We start from the raw sequence: 27,858 nt of genomic DNA, 5'->3' as shown, positions 1-27,858 counted from the left end.
CACGCATGCATGTACAGTTTATGTGACGATGAACTTTTATGTTCAAGTCAAGTTGTCAATAAAATTTCTGTTCTGTTCTGTTTTATTCTATATTTATTTAAAAAGAAACTGTAAATATATTTTATCATAATGGTGCAACCACTCTTATTCGAAATAAAATCAAATTATTTTATTCTACCTATACTACGCATTATGTTAAAAATACATTATGAGTCCTAAAAATATACAATACGTAATGTTAAAGATATTGACAAATACCGATTAAAGCGTTTAAATCTAAAGTGTATAAATATAAATTAGTCATACCTGGCTGTGAATTTTACATTGAGAATCCCAGTTACAGTTTTAAAACGAAGGAATAAGCGGAAGTTGTACGCAAGTAAGTGAAATATAACTATATTTCAGCATGAATTATAGATGTGTCTAACGGTGCTTTAGAATGGTCGATGATACGTAATTCGTACAATTACTAACATTTGTAACAATATTTGTAACAAGCAATTATAACAAACGGAAATGTAATTCTCCATTTACCTGCTAATAATTATATCGGATTTCAAAAGTTAATTTTATGCCCTCGCTATGGAAGAATCGGTAGTCGTACAGTTTTTGGATTTTCGAAGCAAACTATCTGCTATATCTTTCCACTTCAGTTTTTGTTTGTTTCTGGTCTACTTCTCGATGCATTGCTCTCCGGCTGCGTTTTTGATGCTCTGTGCTTCCGTGAAATATACACTAACCTTTCATTTTTTGTATAAATCGCCATCAAGAAATGTGTATAGTGTAGGTATGTCCTAATATTTTTTCCCTGGGTTATGTTCTTCTTTAACTTAAAAATGTTACAACTACATTTTGACCTTGTGTTACAACTTCTACTGAAGCGTCCATAAATGTACAGTATATTAGACGGGGGCCAATAAGGTCTACCATGCATCCCCCCTAGACTATTTTTCATAGGTACCAAATTGTTCGACAGGACCAACCCTTTCGAAATAAAAAATGTTCCCATGAAAAACTCTTTTGAACTATATAAGATTTCACTGTTTCCATGGCAACCGTTCATTTTTGGAAAATACGCCCATATAGATGATAATCAGTCATATCTTGTTCAGTTTTGGTGATAAAACAATAAAAATGGTGTCAAAATGAAGCTAAGACATTGGCCTTTGAATAGCAATATTTTCTGTTAATTAACTAATTTGCATATTCATGAATATTCAGTTATAGGACAAGGAGTAGCTGGAGAATCAATTTTGATTTGGAACTTTCAGCGTTGTTATCTTGTCAGCATGAGGTCCCATTAAGAATCAGATAATGTGAATTAATGGCACTGACCATCTGATACGCTTGGAACCTGTTCTAATCGTGGTTTGAGAATTTTAGAACATGTTTAATGATTGTAAAACTTTAGTCAATGTTATTTTTTGTGTCTCACAAGAAGAATGAACGTGATAACTCAATAGTTGTTTTATTTTGAGATGTGTTTTATTAAAGTCTTTATTAAAACTGTTTTATATAATGAAATTAAGAATAAACATTGTATTAATCATTTTATATTGTAACTTGTGATAAAATAAAATTTACATTGTAAATGGCAATTTTTTATAATACTATAATATGAATGCAACTTTGAATCACAAGACCTAAAGCTTGAAATTTATAACTCAGGGGCGTAGTTAGGCTAAAATGGAATTGTAGGCCACTGTCCGAGGAGGGTATGGCATGCTCCCACAGCAAATTTTCACATTTTAGATGCAAAATGTTGCATTTTGGATTTATATCAGGACTTTTATGTTTTTCATTTTTCAAAAATGAAGTATAGACCCGGTGAAGCTATTGTACAGTTTAGAAAGTAGACCAGTGTCAAAGGCGTAGCTGGACCATAATGGAAGTATAAGTCACTGTTTTAAGGGGATGGGGGATGTTTCCCCGGAAAAAATACATTCTAGATAAAACATGATGCGTTTTGGTGAAACTCATAATTCAGAGGCGTTGCTAGGCTAAAATGGAAGTGTATGCCACTGTCCTAGGGGTTCTGGGGCATGCTCTCACGTAAAAATTGCACAAATTAGATGCAAAATGATGTATTTTAACAAAATTAATAATTCCGGGGTTTAGCTAGGCCACAAAATGGAAGTGTAGGCCACTGTCCTAGCGGGGTCGGAAAAAATTGCACATTATAGATGCAAAGCGGTGCGTTTTTGGTGTGTATCTGGACCTTTAAATTTTTTCATAAAGTGTTTACCAGGGCAACTACTGTACCTTACAGAAAGTACACCAGTGTCAAGTACGTAGCAGGGCCAAAATGGAAGTGTAAGCCACTGTTCTAGGATGTTTGGTGGGGGAGGGGGCAGTCATGCTCCCCTGGAAGATTTTTTACATTCTAAATGCAAAATATGGTGCTTTCTGGCAAAATTCATAATTCAGGAGGGTACTAGACCAAAATGGAAGTGTAAGCCACAGTCCTAGGATGGTTTGGGAGCATGCTCCCTGTAGAATTCTTACATTATTGATTCAAAATGTTGCATTTTTTGGTGTATATCAGGACTTTAAAACTTTTCCTATTGATGTGTAGGCCCCTGGGCAACTACTTTACCTCAAAGAAAGTACACCCCTGTCAGTGTAGCTTGGCCAAAATAGAAGTGTAAGCCATTGTTCTAGGAGTTAGGGGGCATGCTCCCCTGGAAATATTTTACATTCTTAGTTAATTTCTAAATGCAAAATGGTATGTTTTGGCGCATTGAGTAAACTTTCTGTTGTTTAAATCGTCGATGCTGCAGATTACAACACTGGAAAGGGAATGCATGGGCAGTATAAAATAGTGATTTTTTATATTTAGTACACATATATATTTCCCCTTTTTTCTATAAAACTGCTTGACATTTAGTGAAGAAGTATCATAAGTACTTTAATATTCAATTTATATTTTAACATCATGTACAATGAATAAATATTTAAAGGTCTTTTGAATTTACTAATACAGGATATTACTTTTAGTTGACTCTACCCGACAATAATTCATAATACCTATGCTCTTAAGTTAATGATTGCGATTTTAAGTCAGAATGCCTGAGAGACCTTCAGTCAGATTGACTGACCTTTATTCAGAATAACTGGGACTAACAATTTTAGAATGACTACGCCCTTAAGTTAAAATGACTGTGATCACAAGTCAGAATGACTATGACCTTTATTCAGAATGTCTTTGAATCAAGTTCAGAATGCCTATGCCCTTAAGTTAAAATGACTGTGTTCACAAGTCAGAATGACTGTGACTTTTATTCAGAATGACTTTGAATCAAGTAACTACAATGACAGTGGCATTAATTCAGAATTAATCCAGAATAACCTTAACTCGGAATGACTGATAAAAATGAGACTAATTTTCAGTGCAAAGAATAACTCTTAAGTGAAGTTTGGTAAATAAAAGTGTGTGTACCATACAATGACAAAGTGTGTAGCAGTTGTCAGTCTAAAGATGAGAAGACAGTGCGAACTGCTTTCAGTGCAAAGAATAACTCTAAGCGAAGTGTAGTAAATGATATTTACCTCCATAAACATGTAAATTCAAAGGAATAATTCAGGAAATCAGACACTTAACTTGTTGAAAAAAAGCCATGTGATTTTCATAAATTATAAAAACAAATCAGTGCTTTTGCTGTATACAGTTACATTGTGAACATAGTTGAGATGCGACACACATTTTTGATAGAAAAATGTATTTCACTGCATTTTATACATTAATAAAATTATGCAACATTGAGACATTGGGACTAGAAATAGAAAGCTAAGCCATCAAAACTGTGGACTTAAAGAGTCAGTGCTGTTGCCATTTACATGTGTATAGTTAGTTATTCTTTGTACATAATGTTAAAGTTCTTAAGAAATAATGAGCATTTTAACAGAAACACTTTTGACTATAGGTAAGCTTTATAATCACAGTATTGTTTATTCAACAGATTGACTGTAAAAATGATGCAGTATTCTTCCTTTAAAATTTAAAACAATCCTGTACGGATCCGTACCTTCCGGGTTTTCTAGAGATTAAGGGTCATTTACATTTCAAATTTTGTTGACAATGAAATAACAAATAAGACTTCATCAGTATTCACCTTAAACTTGGATCTAGATGGTTTACAGATAACAAAGTTCACCCGATCTTTCGAAACGTAAATAACAGAGAAACACCAAACAAATCACGAGGATTCGAACTGACAGAAAAAAGATTATATATATTATTATGATTATAAAGATTAAACAAAATAATGTTAAATATGTTGTGAAAGATAATTAACCCATAGGTTACTTATGTTTTCCACATATTCGGTAGCCGTTACGAGATACAAGGGGCGTTTTCACAAACAATTTCTTTTACTTAATGTCGGTTAATGGATTAATAAACAATCAGTTCCTTGTCGATTATCATTATATCTTGCTAAATAACAAAATAAATAGGTGCATATTATCATGCCTATTAGCTCGACTATTCGAAGAATAAGTAGAGCTATCCGACTCACCACAGCGTCGGCGTTGGCGTAACACCTTAGTTACGTTTTTTTGTAACAGTCCATATTTTGACAAAGTATTTTGAGATAAAGCTTTGAAACTTTCAACACTTGTTAACCATCACCATGTCCAGTTACAGGCAAGAGTACATAACTCCATCAAGGATTTTGGCTGAATTATGGCCCCTTTTGACTTGAAATTCTTGGTTAACTTTTTCGTACCAGTTCATATTTTATGTAAAGTGTTTGACATATGGCTTTGAAACTTTTATCATTTATTTATCATAACAACCTCTATCGGTTGGCAAAAGTACATAACTCTGACAAATATTTTGGCTGAATTATGGCCCTTTTTGGACTTTGAAATTGGTTCATTTTTTGTACAAGTCCGTGTTTTGTCAAAACTATTTGACATATGGCTTTTAAACTTATCATCATGATTTCCATCTGTAGGCAAGAGTACATAACTCTGACAACTATTTTGGCTGAAATATGGCCCTTTTTTAACTAAAAAATCGGTTCAGTTTTTCGTAGAAGTCAGCGTTTTGTCAAAACTATTTGACATGTGGCTTTGAAACTTTGAACACTTATTTATCATCATGATTTCAATCTATAGACAAGAGTACAAAACACTGTCAACTATTTTTCCTGAATTATGGCACTTTTTGGACTTAGAAAACAGTTAAAGTTTTCATAACAGTCCATATTTTGCCTAAACTGTCATATGGCTTTAAAACTTTGACCACTCGTTTACCATCATAGTCTACATATGTAGGCAAGACTTCATAAATAGGACAAGGACTTAAGCTCAGTTTAGCCCTTTTTCTGACATAGAAATTAGTTAAGTCTCTCATACCATTCCATATCTTGTCTAAACTGTTTGATATATGGCTTTGAAAGTTTGAACACTTGCTTACCATCATGGTCAGACGTTACCTTTAAAGTGCAATATTTCAAAGTAAAATACAGGAACACTGTTTGTCTTATCTATTTTTTTCTGTTGTCTAAAATCTGTGGTAATATTTTGACCCCATTCTTCCATCGATTCTTTGAAAAGTCTAGCGCACTGTCATCCGACAGCTCTTGTTTTTTATGCCCCCGAAGGTGGTCATATTAAAATCGCACTGTCCGTCCGTCCGTGCGTCTGTGTGTACGTCCCGTAAATTCTTGTCCGGGCTGTAACTCTTCCATTCATGAAGGGATTTTCAAATAACTTGGCATAAATGTTCACCATAATGAGACGACATGTCATGCGCAAGACTCAGACCCCTAGCTCCAAGGTCAAGGTCACACTTAGCGGTCAAAGATTAACATGGTCTATTTCGTGTCCGGTCCATAACTCAGCCATCCATGAAGGGATTTTGAGACAACTTGGCATAAATGTTTAGCATAATGAGATGAGGTGTCGTGCGCAAGACCCAGACCCCTAGCTTAAAGGTCAAGGTCACACTTAGAAGTCCAAGATTAACAGGGTTTGTTTCGTGTCCAGAGCATAACTCTGCCATTCATTAAGGGATTTTGAAATTACTTGGCGTAAATGTTCCTCATAATGAGACAATGTGTCATGAGCAAGACCCAGACCCCTAGCTCCAAGGTCAAGGTCACAGAGGTCAAAGGTTAACATGGTCTGTTTCTGGTCCGGGCCATTGATGAAGAGATTTTGAAATTACTTGGCATAAATGTTCACTATAATGAGATGAGGTGTCATTCGCAAGACCCAGACCCCTAGATCTAAGGTCAAGGTCACACTTAGAAGTCAAAGGTGTTTCTTGTCTGGTCCATAACTCTACCATTTATCAATGGATTTGAATATAGTTTGACACAAATATTAACCATATTGAGAAGATGTGTCACGCTTATGACCCAGGCCTCTTAGGTCAAGGTCAAGGTCACAAAATGATATGTGACTTTTTTGCGCATACAACTGTGGCATTCTTGGGCCTACTTCAGGGGGCATTTGTCACCAATAGTGACAGCTCTTGTTCTTCTGCTGAATTTCAAATATAATTCATTCGAGTATTAGATTCACTCTTTAATATGCCATCAACAGTTTATAATTGGCATGGAACAGTGTATTCATTTGGAGTTCCTGGGTTATTTAGAAGGTAAACAATCGGTTGAACGCTGGGTTCTGTCAACCATTTAGAGCCAAGTTTTAATTGAACACTGGTTTATTCTTATTCAACAAAATTTAAGATGTAAATAACCATGAATCTCTAAAAACATAAGGAGGTCCGTACCCCTAGACACTTCCTTTTATGTGTTCTAATGTTAAGTCAGTTTGTAAAACAACTGTGCACACTTGTAACAAAAATAACGTGTTTAAGTAATTACATGTTTAAGTAATTACAGTTATGTATTAAAGTATTATGTATGTTTCCTTGTTTTTGTAATTTCGGAGCTCAAAAATAATTGATTTAGTATCTGAGTTACACTTGAATCTTTATGACAAGTTTTAAACTAAAGTACTTTTCTGTATGTCTACTTCCAATTTTTTAGTTTACATGTTAAATGTATTTTAATTCACAAGTTTTTTGTTTCATGTATATCATAATAACTTTGATATTTTTAATGACTTCACTGATGCTTGAACAGAGTTGTTTCAAATTTATGAGCTAGGATATTGTATACTGTATGCTATCACAATGTTTTTGTTTTACACATATTCCTTCTTATCATTTCACATACTGTCCAGATTTGACCACTGTTGTAATTTATAGCCCCACTGCTGAGTGTTAATGTCCATTTTATTGACTTGGGGGTTAATATTAATTACCTAGAATAGTATTTTGTTACTGTGAAGGTAAATATTTTTTCTACATTAGGTATTTTAGCAAATTTGCATAAATTAATCTATGATGATCTGTGATCAATAAACTTGTGTTATTTGAGCTAAAGCACATGAAAATATAATGTAAATACTTATTTGAAGGTGAAATCTGTTTGTAACATACTTTACACATGTTACGTTACCATTCCAGTAATCTTGTTTTATTGTATCATTATTTTCTCAGAAAATAGAAATGGAATATTTAGTTATCCAGTTATTAAAAACTTTTACAAAATAGTACAGCTCCCTACTTCCCAAGCAATGGTATTTTTCCATAACGGCGCTTTAAAATACGTTACCAATGTATTTTGCTGTATTTAGAAATATGTAGGAAGAAATCTGAATCATTGTTTTCAATATTATGATATCATGGATTTGTTAAAACTTTAAAGTATTAATTCTAACATTCTTTCTTCACTTTTGTCAGCAAAGAAATCATCTGAAACATTCAATGTTCCTTTTTCATTTTGAATTAATGCATCTTATCAGTTTAATTATACTAATATCTGTTTCTTAAATATGTTGTTCTTATATTTGATGGTTTCAATATTGTTGTCAATAATTACATTTTACATTGATTATATATTTTTATGTATATATTCTGTATTGTGTATATATTAATAATGTATACATCCTTGCTAACATCCATACACTGATAACAGGGTTACAATTTGGGGCTGCCTTTCATGTAAAATGTTTTAATGAAATATTTATCTCGTTTTGTGTTATTGTGATGTGCATCTATGCAGTTATTTACGTGAGAAATAAAGCATTTTTGTTTTTAGTTTCAGAAACGCATGCATTGTATTGAGATATTTATGGGCTTATCGATGAAATATTAAAAAGCTTCACTGAACAAAAACTAAGAAAACAAAATGAAATTTCAGGTACTTTAAGTAATCTTTAGATTTAAACTTGGAAAAAGCAGTCAAGAATGTGAATGACATTAAGTGTTTGAAAACCAAACCTGTTAGGAAAACAATCACATAATGCTATTTAAAACTGCTAGAAAGATACTGAGTGCTTTATGAACGGCACTTCAGAGTTGCTGAAAACATTTTGCAATAGACTTAAAGAAGATCCCTTTGAAGCAAAGATCGCAACCAAGCAAATAAATAGCAAACTCAGTTGGATCATGTCTGTTTATGAGAGGTTATGAAGTGTAAAAAGCAGCTTACGCTCCCTAGGACTGGCTTAAGAGGAATTCTATTTTAGTAAGTATGGTCCAAAAGGACCAGAAAATCTAGCAACACTGAAAGCGAGTACAAGGAGACTTTTTACAACCATCACATGGCACTTAAAGACTTTTTAAGGGATAGCAAATTGTTTTTGTTTTTTTTTGTTGTTGTTGTTTTGTCTGGAGATCATCCTTTGAAAGCATAACAACACAATCAAGCAAAATAATAGCTGACTTGATTTGATTATGTCTGTTCGTTGGATGTAGTGAAATGTGAAACTGCCCTCACACCCACTATAGCACTAGTTTAAACAGTGTTCTGTTACAGTAAAATTTTATGGATTACTTAAAATTTTAACTTAAAATCAGATGAAATGTCTGAAAAATATGAAATGCACACAATATGAGGCAGCAGTGTTACAGGAATCAAATTCTGCACGTCTTGATTGAGATGTTGCTTACGATGTTTTCTCTTTAATGTTACTTAATATAGCATACTTGCTCTCTTGTTGGTTATCTGTTATGAATAATATGTTGCTTTATAGCATATTATTTATAAATTAGAAAGCAAATGACAAAAGAAGATCATAGGCTCTCAAAAATCACTTTAGTTTTTATGACTGACATTTGATTACACTTTGGTTCTGAAGTAATTTGTATCATACTCTCGAGTTTCTTGCTACAGTTTGAACTTTTGACAAAGAGAGGTCATGCCTTTGTCATAACCTTTGGTATATAACTAAATTGATAATCAATCTTTATTTGTTAAGATTGGTGCATAGTTACACTTAGTAGTGTTTCTCTTAATTGCTGGTATATCCAGAAAATTCCACCACATAATACAATTTAGTCCTTGTCTGTACAATTTACAATATCAAAAAATATTTTGTACATTCTGTCATTCTTGTAAATGTTTCAAAATGACTACAGTCTTCTTTATTTCATATCTATAAAGTTTTATATATTTCTTATATCTTGATTTGGTATCACTAAAGCAGTTTTGTCCAGCTGGTTTTAGTTTTAACTTTAAATACCAGCATATTTTCTTTCGTTTATTAGTTTTGGTTTAGCACCGCTTTGCAACAGAAATTCAGCCATGTAATGTTGAGCAGTTAACCTAACAAGTATCCCAGGATTCTGTACCGGAACTACTCAGTTCTCTGCAGGCAAGTGCTAAGTATTGTACACGTGTAAGTTTGCTTCTACTAAGCTGACTTTTGACACGATGTCTTTAATAATGTGAAAGGTTTCATTAACTTACCACAATATACTTTTAAGCTTATCATACTAAGAATCCATTTTAAAGGATCACATTTTTCACACAGCAAGGCTCAGACATTGCAAAAATAAAAAGATTTTCATTATAGCCTAAATTCCCACTTTCAATATTGGGGCCTACAATCATCCTGTTACAAAACATTCTGAATCAGCAATACTGGCAAGAGAGTAGTAACCAGACAGAAATTACATTACTAATAAGATACCCATAATAAAAATAGTTACCATTTTATAAATGGAAGTGTCTAGACGTCCGGAAACCAGATGCCTAGCCTGCGTTCTAGCCATCCGGATACCTAGCCTATCCTATCTTGTAGGGGTTTTCTAGGCGTCTGTTAATTTAATAATTTATTTTAAAATATTGTCTGAATTAAGCCTTAATTATTTGTGTACAGGTAAATATTCTATCTTGGGCAAACAAATTATGATACATTAAATTTATTAATTACAGTATTCATAAATAAAAAGATTACCGAACGGCTAGAAAATAAATTTAGCCGATAGGCTAGCGTCTGGTTACCGGACGGCTAGAACCATGGTAGGCGTCCGGTTACCGGACGGCTAGATACTTCCTTTTAAAATGCCTTGTCTACTATTATGAGAGGGGACTTTTCGAGAAATGATGTGACGGAGGCGGGCAACTACAAGTTTGCATCTAATTTATAAATTATCATAGCTAGATGTATACAGAAAATGCTTACGATGGACAATGGAATAATTAGATGAATCCTGGTCACTTGAAATAAGCAGCCGCTTGCCTTCAATAATCAGTTATTCTATGTTATAACCCAGCTGGCCATTTTATATTAGATACACAGGCATAATGAAATCATCTGCGTTAAGTGGCCACAAGATAAATTTCTTTTTCAATTTCCCTCGGTATGGGCTGTTTTGGTTTCTATACTGTAAACAAACTTTGGTTAGCAAAAAGATTTACTTCCGGGTACAAGATAGACTTCTGTCACATATATCAGTGTATATTACGTTAACAATTGTTTATAAACGGTACTTACGAAATCATCAGTAAACAGTATTACAAGTCTCAGATCCCTTCATGGTTGAACAAAAGGAAGTTCCGCAAAAGTAAACTTCACATGCATTCCTGATAAAATCCGAAACCGGAAACAATTATAGCAAAGGGGAAACAACCGATTTTGAACGAAATATTTTGCCTAAGGCGTAATACCACTAGTTTTTTTACATGTCTGAGGTCTAAATATTCATTCTCTAGTAAGCTGTTATCAATCATGAAACAAGTACACGCCTGATAAACTACAGAGTTACCTCTTTAAGATGTATCAATAACTGCTCTGTCGCAACTTCCGAGGTAGTGCACGTCGCGATAAAAGAACATCAACAAAGGTGAGTGTCATCATATTTTTTTTGCATTTTTACAAGCAGTGTATCGGATATCAAAAGTCGGGGAGTGGTAGGCGATGTAGATATGATTGGAATAAATTTCGCACATTACGCAACCAAATTATATCGGATATCAAACTTGCAAAAAAACAACATTCGGATAAAGCTATTGACTCTCTATTAAATAACCGTGGTAATAAGTCGTGATGGTCAGTCATTAAATAGGCATGCACATATTGCAAGACTTCCATTTCAGGTTACTTTTTGTTGAGTGATGTCCTTTAAAATATCACAAATACACTTGTACATTGTGTATGCCTACTCACAGTTTCAAACAATTCAGTACAAATTTAATATACATTATGGACATGAAGTGATCATGTGCCTATATATAGTGTTAGTTGAAAATGGAGATGCATGAAGACATACAGACAAATATATATCATCTGTTAGAATTCATAGCTATATTTCTTAGTCTAAATTACTTGTGTAAGGTACTGTTTTTCCACTTCTTAATGACATTTTCTTGATAATGTCTGTCAGACTGATAATATTATAATTGTAAGATTTTACATTCTAAAATTTTGTCTTTTTATGAACATATAAAACATGTAAAAATGGCTAAATTTTCCCATTTCAGATGATCATCTGAAGGGCCAAAATTGTTTGAAGCATTGGTCAACAAAAACTGAACTATTTGATGGATTATACATGTGTAGAAAGTACTACCATATTTTCAGAATCAGAGAAATAGAAATATCAAGTATTAGGGAGAAAGAAAGTGTGCATCATGTATGAAGAACTGCCTAAGAATAATTTGCAAAATACATTGAAATCTCACAATTGCTAATTGCATAACACATATGGAAGTTAAGAAAGGTGTACTCTTTTGGAAAATATGTGTCCAGTGCAACATTTTTTTTTTCAATTTTGTGAGCATATATCTACATAAAAATTGTAACATGGCTACAAGATAATACAAAAGGTGTAATCTTATTTCCAAACACATTGGGGGAATCAGAGAAGAAATATCAAGAATTAGGGAAAAAGAAATAATTGTCATGAATGAAGAACTTGCTTTTTATTAATTTACAAAATACTTTGAAGCCTCACAACTGTTAATGATATTATGAATATAGAAGTTTAGAAGTGTGCATTTTGATTAATCTTCAACCTCTCTGAGCATAGTTCTACATAAAAATTGTAACTTTATAAAATAGTCTTGTAGAAAAAGTGTAAGACTTTCATACTTGTTTTATAGAAAATGTTTCTGGATGTTTCAATGTAAATTTGCTAGACCCAGACCCCTACCTCCTAGGTCAAGGTTACACTTAGATGTCAAAGGTTAAAAGGGTCTGTTTCTGTCTGGTCAATAACTCTGCCATACATAAAGGGAGTTTGGAATTACTCGGCATAAATGTTCGCCATAAAGAGACAACGTGTTATGTGCAAGACCCAAACCCTTGCTCCAAGGTCAAGGTCACACTTAGAGGTCAAAGGTTAATAGAGTCTTTTTCGTGTCCGGTCAATAACTCTGCGATCCATGAAGAGACTTTTAGATAACTTGGCATAAATGTTCACCATAATGAAACGAGGTGTCAAGCCCAAGACCAAGACCCCTAGCTCTAAGGTCACACTTAGAGGCCAAAAGTCAGATACAAAAATGACTTTGTCCGGAGCATTTCTTGTTCAAGCATGGAGGGATTTTGATGTACAATGGCAAAAATGTTCATTATCATGAGATGGAGTGTCATGAGTAAGAACCAGGCCCCTGATTCTTTGCTGTTACTATAAATAGCTATTACTGTAAAGTTCTATTCTATTAACCCTTATCATGCTGAACATGATTTATTCTGTCTTTGCGACCAGTGTAAATCATGCAGTCTGATGATGATCATACCTGTTCACCATTCTATCAGTATATTTTTGGTAAGCATCCCTTTTAACAGTTAATGGTACTGTCCCAATTGAAAAATGGACAAGTTCATTATAGAAATTCAGCAGGATAAGGGTTAATATTAGCCATAGGGGAAAATTGGGACAACTTTTCTGTAGTACAACACGCATATTACATCCAATTTTTGATATAATTTGACCTATGGCTACCTGATAAGTACTTTTATGGCTACCTGATAAGTACTTTTGTGTGAACTTAGATTTTTTTCAGATTAACTTCTCTTTGTTGTCACTATAAGCAATATATATATATATATATATATATATATATATATATATATATATATGATAACTTTTTATAATTGACCGTAGGGAAAAGTCAAGACCATTTTTCTGTGTTACTTTCAAATTTTAGGTGTATTTTAAGGTACCTCTTCCTGGTAAGGAGTTTTTTGTGGACTTAAAAAATCAAAACTTACTTCTCTTTGTTGCTACTATTATATAAAACGATTATTCTTGAAACTTTTTATCCTGGTTGTTAGAATTGGATATGTCATTGTTTTGGCTTACTGTCTACCAAACTTATAGTTTTGTACAGAAAATGTTTTATTATATCATCTACCTGACGAGCATATATTTAACATCCTGGCACTCTTGTTTTATTTTATTCATGCCAAGATGCTGTATTGGCATACAGTATGTATGATGAATAGGCAGGGGACGTTGCTAACTCTATTACAAATTCTTGTTGTTGTTTTTTTCTGGAGTTGTTGCCCTATTTGATCTTGAACTAATTCATCGCATCGTGAACTCGTGAACTTAAGTCGAACAGATCCATCTAACTGAATTGAAACTAGGAATACAGCATGAATATCAGCAGCATGAAATGAATATGTACATGTTGTCCTGACTTTTATGATCGATTATTTGTCTGGAGTTGTGGCCCTTCTTTAACGATGAATGACAACTACATTGTAGTTTCCTTCTCTTCCTTTCAACTAGAACTTGTTAAGCATCATAAACATTATGTAGACATGCGCATTTGTTTTGTGTTCAGTTGTTTAACTTTTATATATTTTTCCTTAATAACATTATTGACCCGTCGTTATTATAAATTATTGAATGAAACATTTTTGTCGACACCATTCTAGTTCGCTTTGCAACCTCCGTGAAGGAATATTGTCAAACTATACCGGAAGAGTTTGCTTCCTTTTGTAGCACAACTTTCTATGCATAATTGTGTCTTGCTCATATATATAACACTTTTATTTGTGTGAACATGCTTGAATTTGTTATACTGCAAAATAAAACAGTCATCATCGATTACTTTACTTGTCGTCCCTTTCATTCTTTTACCGTAAATAGCACAGTCATACACAGAAGATGCTGTATACTAAACATATTTTCTCAAAATTCAGACCAAAAAAATCTATCAGATACCACCATTACATAACTATATTTCAAACTTTTACGGGGAGAACACTCCTACTCACGCTGGTGACACATTCTTTCTAAACTGTTGCCTCGCTGCATCAAATAAAGGTATTTCTGGATCTAGCCTGGGAAGCCGTTGATAATAATTGTCAGAAGAAATCTTACCTACATTAAAGATCCAACTTAAATTCTGCTAATTAGTGTTAATTGGCATTCATCCGAGTTTCTTATAATGTAAATTTGCAGGTAGAAAAATGGTTAGAAATTGTCAGGCTGGATACCCAGGCTAGATCCGGACCTGCCCTTAAGTGTGATAAAGGCCTTTAAGGTCGATGTCGGACGAGGGATCTAGCAAAGTTTTAAAACATTTTGGCTTATCAACGACGTCGGCAGAGATTATGAAGTTGTTCTGTTGTCAGGCTTAAGATGCAGGCATACTTAAACTCCAAAACGACGGTCGTTTTTTACAATAGAACTCCATCAGGTTTGAATAAATAGTTCAAATGGTTATGAATTTTGTACAGTAATCATTTCTGCGTACAGACTGAAGTATTACCATTAGTGGATTCATGGCGGGGGGGGCGGGGAGCGGGGGCGCACCGGGGCGCTCCCGCCCCTAAAATCGCCGGAGCATAGGTAATGTTCTGGGTAAAATAATTGCCAAATGTTTTTTTATCGCTCGCTACGCTTGGGTACATAATTTGTCTTTTATTTTGACTGAAGAATATGAAATATGCATTTTTCTTGCTCGCTACGCTCGCACTAATAATTAATCTTTTGTTCCGGCTGAAAATATGCATATTTTTTCTCGCTTGCTACGCTCGAAAACGTAAATTGTCTTCTGTTCTGGGTTAAACATAAAACATGCATTTTATCTCTATCACACAGGTAATTTGTCTTACTTGTTTTTTGTTGTTTTTTTTTGTTGTTTTTTGATGAAAAAAAAAATGCATTTTTTCTCGCTCGCTGTGCTGGCACATTTAAAATCTGACAAAGTTTGCATGAGCTCCGAAAAAAACTCTTTTTATTTTAGTCCTAGGTAAACCCTCCCCATAAAAATCCTCAAAAAACGGGCTAAGAAATTCCGAGATACTCGCGCAAGAATAAGTCTGACAATTCATAAGACGTGACTATAATTAGCATGACATTTTGTTATTTGTGTTGATTTTGGTCTTAAAACCTGTCCTTTGTCAATAACAAATAAAGTACCCCAGAACGCCCAGAATGCACCAAATGGATCCATTATTTCATAGTTTCCCGGGGAATCATGCCCCCAGACTCCCCTATTTGCTCTAGCCTTCAAATATTTTACGCCCCCTCTTACACCAAATTCTGTATCCGCCCCTGAGGTAGTCAAATTATTTAAAAGACGTAATGGATCTGAGCATTATTTTACAAAGTTTAGAACGATAACGCTTTTATCATATTAAGTAGACCGTTTGAAAAAAATGTTGGATAGTTCAATGAAGCAGATAATCTAGATTTCATTTCAGGTTGTAGAATATTTTGGAAAAAAAATGTTGATTATTCTTCGAATACTTTTTGACTGTACTATTAGAATAGTGTTATTGGATCTATAAAATCTGACGAGAATGATACGGTAATCAGGATAAAGAACTCTCCCTTCAGGTAAACGGCGTGAAGGACTATCCTTTATTATATTTGGCGGGAATCGGGCACGTTTTCACCGTGCAATATTAGTATTTATAGTAACAAAAAAGTAATCTGTCATGTCAACAAAGCACGATGAAAACAATCGTCTGAAGCATTCTAAAGTATATTTTTAATCGTAAATTGTCAGCTTTTTAGAAAAAGTTTGGGTAATTTAAAGGGTGGCAGGAATTAGATACATGTCTTGTCTGTCTATTAATACATTTTAAATGGACTCCGCATGTATTTTGAAGCAGCCCTTGATTTTGAAAAAAACATTACCAATTTTGTTATCAAATTCGTCGTCGTACGACTTATGAAAGAGTCGTAGTCGTAGTTTGATTATCTAGTCGTAAACTTCGTTCCAAGACGAATCTATTGGTGTATACTTTTTATTACTTTTGTTCAGTAACAAACCCGCCAATCTAAATTATTTAGACCCACTATTTTTCCGATAGAATGAACCTTAAACAAAGCCTACTTAAATGATCTTTCACATACTGCACGCTCTAACTTTGTCTTACGTAGGCTTTGTGGACCATGGTTGTCAATATACAAGAATCAAATTTGAAAGAAAATCTGTATAGATATAAAAAGAAAAAATAAGCACTTTTAGCTACATACATTTATACATTATTTCTGTGTCTGTACTAGTAGAGAATGAATTTCGCACCCTGTGTGGCTGCGTTTGCTATATGTAAAGCGCCTTTGAACGTGTTTATCATGAAAAGGGCGCTATATGAATCTGGTATAATAATAATAATAAGAAGAAGAAGAAGAAGAAGAAGCCTCGTACTTGGTTGAAAGACAAATTTTTTACCAAGCTTAGCACACAGAAACCAACATCTCCATCGATTCAAAATATCCAGGGTGGACACCCTAATCTCATTCGCACTTATAAAACGAAATAACAAATCTAAATCCTATTACAGTGAGTTTAGTTTTAGCAGATTTCCATGTGGCGTTTACGTAGATACCAGGCCTTGTGAGACGGATCCAAAGCCCGCTCGTGATTAAATAATGCACGGAGGGGCACCTGGGGTTTTCCTCCACTATTAAAGCTGGAAAGTCGCCATATGACCTTTCATGGGTCGATGCGACGTTAAATCCAACAGAAAAAAAAAACTTGTTTCTTTGTTGCATTAACGTCACACCGAAACAAATTTATGTCATATGGCGACTTTCCAGCATTTGATGGTTGAAGAAGACACTAGACGACCATCTATCTGGGAATTATTCAATCACTGGCGTGCACCTGGGTACAACCACCGGCCGGCCGTAAGTCAACTGGGTACACTTCACCCAACCAAAGGTCTGCTCAACCCGGGGCTAGAGGGCGTTGACGGTAGCATTTCCACTACCGTCCATGAACAGGCTCAATTAAACCTGCAACATTTTCATTTTTATCATGTTGAGCGACCTGTGGAGTTTCCACTTTTTCTATTTCATTTAAAACACTTATGGCACGCTTAAAATTCATGAATAAATTGAGCGTGAGATTTTTTTCTCGAAAATGTTTGAAAGGAAATTCCACTAAGCACCTTGTACTCGTGCACTATTTTCAAAAGCCTTGGAGGAAAACCCTTCTTATGATATTGCTATTTGTTTTAATCGCGAGCAAAACTGTTTATTTTCAAGCGCTACTTTTAGGACAATCTGGAGAAACTATATCCAACTGCAGAGTGCTGAGACAAGCGTAGTAGTGGAACAGAATCCAGGAACAACATATTAACACAATGCTAATGAAACAATTGATTTCACGTACGCTCAGATTTAAGTCTTGGAAAAGAGCCCGGAGACCCCTCCCTTTCTTACTTTATTATAGGTATTCACTCCTTTCCTCTCTCCCATTAGAAAGTATCGTAAGAATGCGTTTAGTCCCTAATGTCAAAAACTACCAAAATGTTTTCCATTCTGTGAAAACAATTAAAAATAAAATTGAGCAGAGTTCTCTCTGCCAAATTTCGTTGCCTCCATAAAGTACGTCTGGTCTTGATATAAGCCTTCATGAGGGTTATATGCTCTATTGTGATAAAACACGTTTATTCTAATTTAAAGAGAACCAATGTTATGACATTTGCATTCACAAAACTTCCAAATGTAGATTTTTATATTTTATAAACATCCTTTTTTTCCAAAAAAATACACCTTTGTATTTTTGTATAGTTACAATTTTTTTATACTTTTGTCATTACATTTTGTTAGTTACGTATCGCAGTTTCAGTAAAGTCGAACATTACGTAATAAACAATAGCTCTATTTACTTTACCACCCTACCTTTGTTTTTTTAAAAAAAAATCCACAAAAATACATATAAATGTTAATAAAAAAATTTGTGAAATAAAATGCTTTGGAAGCATAGAACCAAGCAATATAATAGCCGACTCTGTTTGATTGAGTCCGTTCATGAGAGATAACGACATACTTGTATGCAACACCCCTCATGCTCCCTAGCACCGGCTTTAGCGAAATTCTATTAACTCCCTGGGGCCGAAATGCGACTATAGGCGTTATATTTTCTACCCCAGTAGCGTCGATATCCGACTATACGCGCGTTATCAGGACTCCCCATGACGGCGATTGACGAGTATAGTCGCGGCACCGAGATCATGCTGATTGTGACATGTACTTGTTAATTTTTGATAATCTTGGCAAAAGCAAAATTATTTTGCATACTGGGTATTATTTCTTAGATGTTATAATTAGTGCTAATTAGTTCCCTTGTTAAAATAAGTGTTTGCCATTATGCGGCCATGTAAAGACGAAATCCACTGTGTTTCGTTCATACTGTACGTATTTCAAAGGAGTAAAATAATGTCGTCTCCCAAAAATCTTTCTTAAAATAAAGAAAATATTCATTATCATACAGCTTCTGACATATCAGTTCCGTCCGATGATGATTCAGACGATGAAATTCCATTAACAGTTAAATAAATGGTCGGAAAATGTTAAGTTTTAGAAGGCTGAAATATTCGTACACTTACATCGAATACGATACAAACTGAAAAACATGAACACAACAAAACATATTTTATAAAATACAAAAACAACATGACTACATAAACATATGATTGTAAATTTAATAATCTTTCAAAGGTAAATGTATATATTACAACTTAACTGTCTCATCGCGTGTCACAAAACGTTTGTGTACATGTATACATCAAAATTAAACAAAGGCATGATTGATATTCACACAAAAACGGGTGTCAGTTTTCAGTATGCTTTTGTAAATAGTCTTTGTAAATATTGTATTTCTATTCAAAGGAGTTCAATGTCTTTACATGTGAAAAACGTTCAAATATTTTCAACGCAGTAGGTTCGTTAAAATTGTGAATACTTCGAAGTGAAAATATTGAAATAGGATATAAAAATATTTTTTGAAACTTCGAAGATTTTGTAAGTTTATTTTAATTTATTTTAATCACCAATGATTCCCTGCATGATTTCAATTGACTGCATGCGCGTGAGATTGTGATAAGATCAGAAAATGTTCTTCGACGTTAGGTGGTAATTCTTATCTCGCCGCAGCAGATATATTACGATATCGGCCTTAGGGAGTTAAGTAAAAATGAATGTACTCCATGATCCCAAGGGACCAATAAATATAACAACACTAACACTATTAAATTGTTAGAAAAGAGAAGCAAACAATAACAAATTGGCAGACAATACTACGGAAGCCTATTAGGGACATTCTGTCTTAATTTTTATGCATAACCTCTTATGTATGACATATTATGTGTTACGTGTTATCAGTTACCTCTTACATGTTACGTATTACCTCTTAGGTGTTATATCTTGTGTGTTACTTATCAAAAGTTAGATTTGCCTAATTCTCAATAGCGAAACCAAATTGGCGGACGTTAACGATTACTGCTTGTGGCACTTTACCCCTTTTGGTGACCACTAGAGATAAAACTAGAAAAAAAAGCTTTAAACGACTTATGCTATGAACAGCATGATGAATCTTGATCAAACCTGGTCTGTACCACCATTATAAGGTCATTTCCAAATTTGTTTCAAAACGCGCAATGATGCCCTTGTAGGATCCTCTAGAGCTAAACAAATACCTTTAAACATTTTTTTTTCGTAAATTCTTTTGCTGAATTTTCATTAAACTTTGTCTGTAGTTTAAACAGGGCATTTGATCCCTTTCTGAAGCCATTAGAGACAGAAATAGAAGTACCTTTATTTAAACAACTTTTTCTAATGACCACTTGTTTACCATTATAGTATACATATATAGGCAAGACTACATAACTGGGACAAGGTCTTTAGCTCAGTTATGGCGTTTTCTTTTGGCATAGAAATTAGTTACGTTTCGCATACAATTCCATTTTTTGTTTAAAATGTTTGATATATAGCTTCGAAAGTTTGAACACTTGCTTACCATCATGGCCACACACTGCCATATAGTGCAAGATATATCTAGATCCACAAATACAGGTAGATTGTTTGTCTTATCTATTTTTTATCTTTTGTCAGAAATTCTCTGTTAATATTTTGAACCCATACTTCCATCAAGTCTTCGAATAGTAAATAGTAAAGTGTTTAACCTTGAGTCACCAGACCTAGGATTGTTATTAAACATGTTACGTAGTACTTCTGGTGTTGTGGTTTGAGTTTACACAGCCAGACCATGGCCATGACTTAGTTAAAATACACTAACTGTAAAAGGAAGTCGGAGTTTCTAAAAATAGAAAATGGCTTAAATTGGCGCAAATGGACATATGTAGTACTAAGTGTTTCATTACTGCCCATAAACAGACTCGATAAAACCCATTTCTTATTTCGTAGTGATTCATTTCAGTTTGTTGTCTTGCAGGACTATATATTTCATTACTGCCCATAAACAGACTAAATAAATTCTTTTCTTATTTTCTGTTTTCTTTTTCTTTTTCTCTCAGTTTGTTGTCTTGCTGCATTACATATTTCATTTCAGATCTTGTGCGTTGTCTTTTGTTAACTGCGCAGTTAGTAATCTCTGAACTAACTTATGTCTGAACACTATATTTATACAAGTGTATACTTTATTTATTATAAAGTACGATAGCCACGACAGAGAGTATATAAGTCCTTAGACATAAGATGAAATACCTAATTCCTAATACCTTTGACATAAGATGAAATACCTAATGCCTAATAACTTAGGCATAAGATGTAAGATGAAATACCTAATGCAAAATTATGTACATTTTATATATGCAAGAGCTATTAATAAGACTTTAGTAGGAATTCGCATTTCGCGCCGCACTAAGACTGAAGTATTCTTGCAGCGTTTTTATAACTTCACCAGTATTAAAAGCTATTTAACACCTTACAAAAAACATATATTACTTCGGCAGTTAAGTGTCCCTTTTTTCAGCTAAGAATTTCGATGAAAATATTCTTAAAGCGTACGTGCGATTTTTGCTACAAATCAATGTTCTGCGTAAACCCAAGTTAAATTTACATAAAACTTCCCTGAGGAAAAGGAATTGGTTCAAACGTTATAGAAGTGTCCCCTAACCAAAACGGTATCATGTCCAATAGTACCTTTATTCTCACAGATGCAATGAAAACTGATATGATGAAATGAACGATATTTTCATTATGTTAATAAGTGATTAAACCAAACTTTTCTTCAACAAGTGTTCATAGCTCTCTATATGGCGTCTATAGTACATGTATGGAAATTTGAACACTATAGAAGATAAAAGGTAAGGGTAGATTTCTCGGAATCACAGAGCACCAAAAACACAACCCCAGAGCCATGCATTTACATAGTAGGCCCACAACAAAAAGAAGCTGTAATGGTGAAAACTCGATAATTTTATGTTTTATTGACAAACAATATCTCCCAATATCGTACATGAAAGAGATAATACCTGTAAAAGTGGAGCTTACCTTCATTTTTATATATAAAATACTTACAAAATATGATGGGTAAAATGATTTTGTCATAAACGTACAATCACTATTATTGGAAGATAACAAAATGGGATAAAGTCCACTTATTATGTTTCATCTGTAGTTTACTGAAACCTCGTACCATTGATCAAGGACTGATTGGTTGACCAGTTAATGTTAACTTATAACCGTTCGAAAGCACGTCTGTATACTATTATATGGAATACTCGATGATTTGATTTTGTTGTAAGAGCTCAAAACAATGGAAAGTCATCTTGCGTATATATTCTAAAAAAACTATATAAATCTTTTTTATCATAAAGGTGCAACCACTGTTACTCGAAATAAATTCAAATTATCTTATTCTACCTATAGTTGATCGCATTATATTACAAATACATTAACAGTCCTAAAAATACAATTAGTTGACAAATATCGATTGAAGCGTTTAATTCTATTTATAGAAATTATACATACCTGGTTGTGAAATTTACGTTGGGAATCCCATACAGTTTTAAAACGGAATAAACGAAAGTTGTACGTAAGTAAGTAATATATCACTATTTTTCAGCATGAATTATATGAGTGTGCTTTAGAATGGTCGATGATACGTAATTCGTACAATTACTATTATTCGTAACAAGTTCCTGCGTCGGTTATATCAGATTATAACATAAGGAAATGAAAGTCTCCATTAAATAGCTAATATATCGGATTTCAAAAGTCAATTTTATTTCCTCGGTATGGAAGAATCGGTAGTCATACAAGCAAAAACTATCTGCTATATCTTTCCACTTCAGTGTCTTTTTGCTTCGGGCCTACTTCGCGATGTATTGCACTCTGGCTGTGTTTGGGGTGCTCTACGCTTCCGTGAAATATACCCAAACCTGATATTTTTGTATACATCGTCAACAAGTGTATAGTGTCGGTATGTCCGAATATTTTCCCCTGGGTTATGCTCTTCTTTTACTTACAATTTTAACCTTGCGTACACAACTTCTACTGCAGCGTCCATAAATGTATATTATATCGTTAACAGGATTTTTTGTACTTGTTGGGTTTAAAGTCATACCGACACAATCATAGGTCACGTGGCGACCTTACAGCCTTTAATGGTGGCGGAAGATCCAGATGTCCCTCCGTGCATTATCATTAACACGTAGTAGTGATGTACATATCATCGGGACTTTTAGATCTGGTTTTATTTCTTTGGTAATGTCCCTTTTTTGAACTCCTACAAATTTCATCCACCTCAATTTAAGTTTAATATACATCATCAACATGAAGTGGACATGTACATGTTTTTCGGACTGTTGGGTTCAATTATTATGTTTTTAGTTCTACCCCATTTTTTATCTTAACGCTATTACAACTACATTCTATGACTTGCTCTTAAGATCGTACAGCCCGACATTTATGTTGCGTTATATACTGTTTAAATTTTCAGCTTGAACATTTCGGTTTGGGTGGTTCCATTGGTCCCGTAATAAAAAAAAATTGGGTGTTGTTGCCCTTAGATATGGTGCCTTCTTTTTAACTTAATTTTGCAGTTTCAGTGATATCAGACTTAGTAACCTCAGATCCCGTCTCTTTTAAGTTTTTTTTAGTTCTGCCCATCGTTTTCCCATTTAGTGCAAATCAATTATTTTATCTGAGATCCTACCTCGCCTTTCAGGCATTATGTACTCTGGGCATCATTGATTGTTCAATGTACACCACCGTATGGATACATCTATGGATGTCTCTAATTGTATTTTTGTACATGTTCTGCTTAACCCGGGGCTAGATGGCGTGGACGGTAGCATGCAGTTCTACTACCATATATGAGCAACACTTTCATTAATGTCATGTTGGGAAACATGTGGTTTTCGACTTATTCTATTTTTGTGTATTAAATTTCTCCTACAGTTTCATTCAGTTTAAATTAAACTTCATAAACATCGTCAATATGAAGCGGGACGGCAATTTGGACTTCCATGTCCGATTAATAGTTTTCAGTTATGCCCCAGTTTTAGACTTAACAATAATAAAGCAATATTTGAACATTGTATACTCCACTCCTCTTACAACTTCCATTCAATTTAAATGAAAGTGGGTATATTTCATCTAGGGATTTTATGTCTGATCATTGTTTAATGAGTAATGCCTTTTTGGGGATCTAACAATATTGCAACTACATCTGATCGTGTGTACTCAACTTCTCCTGCAGCTTCCAAACAATTAAAATGTAACTTGATCGACATCGACATCACGTAGATACAGCATATTCTTTGGAGTATACTTTCTGATTTTTTTTTTTTTGACTTAGGCCTTTCTATAGTTCAAGTAATATTCAAGCATTTTAAGGGAGTATGTGTCATATAATGTAGACATCATTCTTGTTTATATACACATTTATATGTTCGTTGATTCAATACATCTGTTAACTTTGTAAACTGTCTCTTATTAAACGATCGTTGAATCGCTACTCAATTGCTACTCAAATTAAACTGACATTACAATTTTACGAAGATAAAGTAGTTAAATATATTTTCAGAAATATATAATGAGACTGCTGGTGCTTACCGTGCTGTTGGTTCTCCCTGGGCAGACACATGGAGGACTTTTTGGTATTAGGGGCCTTTTTAGGAGTGGGAGAAAATCAATAGAAATTTTAACAGGAGTTGTACAGCAACAAATATCAGCCATTCGTGGAATATTGGAGACGAAGGTGATCCCTGACGTACAAGAAAGCTTAAAAGTCGTAAGGGAATCTGCCTATGAATTTGTTAATATCACCAAACGCATGGAACAAAGAATAGAAGAGTCTCTCGACAAGCTCGATGACCTAGCAAAGACCGTAAATCATGTTCTGGACATCGTTATTGTTATATCATGCATAGCTCTTTTTGCTGTCTGTAGTAAACTAAATTCTAGTTCACGAGACGAACATTTGAAATATGGATATTTGACAATTCTCATGATGATAAGTCTAATTACGGCTATTGGTGTGATTTTACGCGTGTTTTGTGTATCTGTGTTGCAAATAGACATGAGTCCGTCAGCGACAATAGTCTGCGTGATATTTCTTACAACAACAGTTGTAGCCTGGGAAGTTTTACGTCTCGTATATTACCTTCTGTGCAGTGTTGGTGTGGTGGTATATTTCTTCATTCTTGGGCCCAGGCTGATCTTATACATTACTGTGGATGGCCCTATACGATGGGTTTGGCGAGCATACAAATATGCCGATGAGATGAAATCAAAGAAAGCATTTTACTTCGCCGTGGCTTTACATTGGACAATGTTACTTATCAGTCTTATGGTTTATTATCTATTCATGTACATAGATGAATCAAATGATCAAGCAGCATTTGCCAGTGTACTCGCATCGTACATTTTCTTTTACGCAGTCGCAGTTTACTTGTATAAATACCACCAAAGGCCTGAACCTCAGGAAAGGTTGAGGGCGCTGTATGGAGGAAATGTGAATGGAGGTCAAGGTCGACCATTAAAAAATAATTAAAACCTGGTAGGTGCAATGGCGCCTGTACTTTGAGACATCTATCTATTCAACTAGAAAAGCATTAAGTCAATTAACTTCATGTATAATATGACAATGTTTCTGCTTGTAATGGCACAGATGACAACTCGTTTTTAGGCCAGCACAGAGTTCCTCACTATACATGTTTGTAAATTAGAACAGCTTGTTTCACCAGATTATATATAATATCGAAGAGATATGACTATGTAAGTTTTAATAACAGAAACATATACGGTGCATTATTGTGACCGTCACAGTTTTCGCGCGAAAGAATTCAATGACACTGAATTAAAACCAAAATAATTTCATGTACAATTGTCCTGAAGGGCCTCATGACCTGTGACCTGGGTTATTCTTATATCATATTGTAATGTTACCAGCTATGATCATGTTTACCTGCTTTTAATAATGACTTTGGTTATAATGTAGCTACCACATCACAAACCATATTGATTTCAAGTTATTTCCATTTTGTGGTACGCGTTAACTCATATATTTGATGGAATATCAGATAGTAGTGTCTGTCAGTATCCTCAGCATTGGGCTTTTCAGTATATCCTAAAATACAAAGTATGTGAGGCTATGTAACAACCACGCTGTCCGTCGGCCCATTTGTCCATCTGTTCGTCCGTCCATCCATTGTATTCGCTCGTATACTTAGTGTTGTATAACTGCTGTGAAATTTTTCGTAAACCTATCACATCAAAACAGTAGAAAATTGAAAAAAAGGAAATTTGTTTCTGATGGCATGTAATAAAACGCTTATTGAACGGTTTGCCTGATAACAGTCAAACAAAACTTTTTTTCTATTTTGAGGACATCGGGCAAATAGTTTTGACTATTGACCGGCAAGCCATTCACTAAGTGTATACTGTTCTTTTGAAAGGATATCATGTAACGAACAAATATTATCAGTTGTCTGGCTGATAACATAATGTATACGGAATTACAATTTGATATAACGATAGGTTGTGTACTTGAATAGTTATTTTGCAGTTTGTTCTTGCTATTATTTTTTTTTTTGCTTTTTATCTTTTGTTATTTGTGAGACGTTGTTCACGTTGTCTTCCTGGTGTAAAATACTGTCTTGTCATTGAGTATTCTATTTTGTTTTACAATATACTGTCAAATGTTGATTTTGTTGATTATAAAGTCTTTATAATGTAAATGCCTTTATGTGATACCATACAAAACAAATATACTATCTTGCAAACAGATCTGATATTTGCTTCGGTGTCCTATTAAGATAGTTGATATATTTTGATCAAATATGAATTCATTGTCACTTCCTAGCCAACAATTATGATTAACTTTAATAATTATTTTGTTGTGGTGTGAGTTTATGAACAAGTGCGTTTGAATAATTGTGCAGCAGACTTAGGACATAAAATGTATAATTATATGGTTAGCAATACACTAGAAATGATAATTATATCATATTGCAACTTCGAGCAAATACATTTTGACTCTGGTAGCGGCATTAAGTGGATCATTTCACACGAAACGTTAGTAGTAAAGTAATTGTTTGTGCGAAGTCAATCTAACCCCATTTGACCTTTTAACCCTTGGTCCGAACCGACCAATGCCGGCCAATTTAAAATCCACAGGTTTTAAACCCAATTAAAAGTTTTTAAAGTTAAATTTAAATACATATGATATAGATGAGTTTACAGAATAAAATATATTGTTTGAAAGAAAGAAGATTTACTGATAATATAAACCCCCATTATGTTATAACAAAAAATGGGAGAAAAATGATAAAAGCTACCTGTTCATCTTGTGGAAAGATGAAATCAAAGTTTGTTAAAAGTACAGGGGGTAATTTAGATATTCACAAAGCAATGTTACCTTTATTACCTAAGAAAGGTTTAACACTTCCAGGATATAATTATTGTGGGCCAGGAAATCCCCTAGATAATGGACCCCCTGTCAATGAACTGGATGCTTTATGTATGGACCATGATTTATGCTATGACAGTGATGTAAAAAAGGGTACATGTGATAAGCAAATGCTTTCCAATTTAAATAAAACTAAATCAAAAACATTTGGAGAAAAGATTGCAAAACATTTAGTTGTGAAACCTATAATTAAAACGAAATACACACTTGGTCTCGGACAAAAACAAAAGTCAAAAAACGGGAAAATGGGGTAGAGTATACCCCCGGAATCACATGGAGCGATGAATTAGCAGAAGAATTACACAAACCAATTAAAAGAAAATTTAGGAAACGAAGAGTGATAGTTAATGATATTGATGATACTTGGTCAGCTGATTTAGTCGACATGCAAGCTTTTTCAAAATAATAAAGGAGT

At 34.0% G+C, this 27,858-nt stretch overlaps 1 protein-coding gene across 6 annotated transcripts; it reads left to right on the top strand.

Moving 5' to 3' along the window:
- Positions 1 to 243: 243 nt before the first annotated feature.
- Positions 244 to 26,761, top strand: LOC128552727 (uncharacterized). 6 transcript variants are annotated; one of them, XM_053533775.1, is made up of 3 exons: positions 336 to 379; positions 22,486 to 22,566; positions 24,558 to 26,761. In XM_053533775.1, exon 3 carries the CDS (start codon positions 24,567 to 24,569, stop codon positions 25,524 to 25,526), a length of 960 nt encoding a protein of 319 aa, XP_053389750.1. In that variant the 5' UTR covers positions 336 to 379; positions 22,486 to 22,566; positions 24,558 to 24,566; the 3' UTR covers positions 25,527 to 26,761. The 6 variants fall into 6 exon arrangements, with proteins under 6 accessions (XP_053389752.1, XP_053389750.1, XP_053389753.1 ...); XM_053533778.1 differs by having other exon boundaries at positions 345 to 379; positions 22,486 to 22,562; XM_053533776.1 differs by lacking the exon at positions 336 to 379 and adding an exon at positions 19,434 to 19,528.
- Positions 26,762 to 27,858: the final 1,097 nt, after the last annotated feature.

Source organism: Mercenaria mercenaria, unplaced genomic scaffold, assembly GCF_021730395.1.
Source record: "Mercenaria mercenaria strain notata unplaced genomic scaffold, MADL_Memer_1 contig_3092, whole genome shotgun sequence".
Taxonomy (NCBI): domain Eukaryota; kingdom Metazoa; phylum Mollusca; class Bivalvia; order Venerida; family Veneridae; genus Mercenaria; species Mercenaria mercenaria.
This window is presented reverse-complemented; position numbering and strand designations above follow the sequence as displayed.

What these genes read in the sequence shown, in the direction of transcription:
- LOC128552727 (XM_053533777.1), top strand. Translation starts at nt 24,567, where the DNA reads ATGAGACTGCTGGTGCTTACCGTGCTGTTGGTTCTCCCTGGGCAGACA.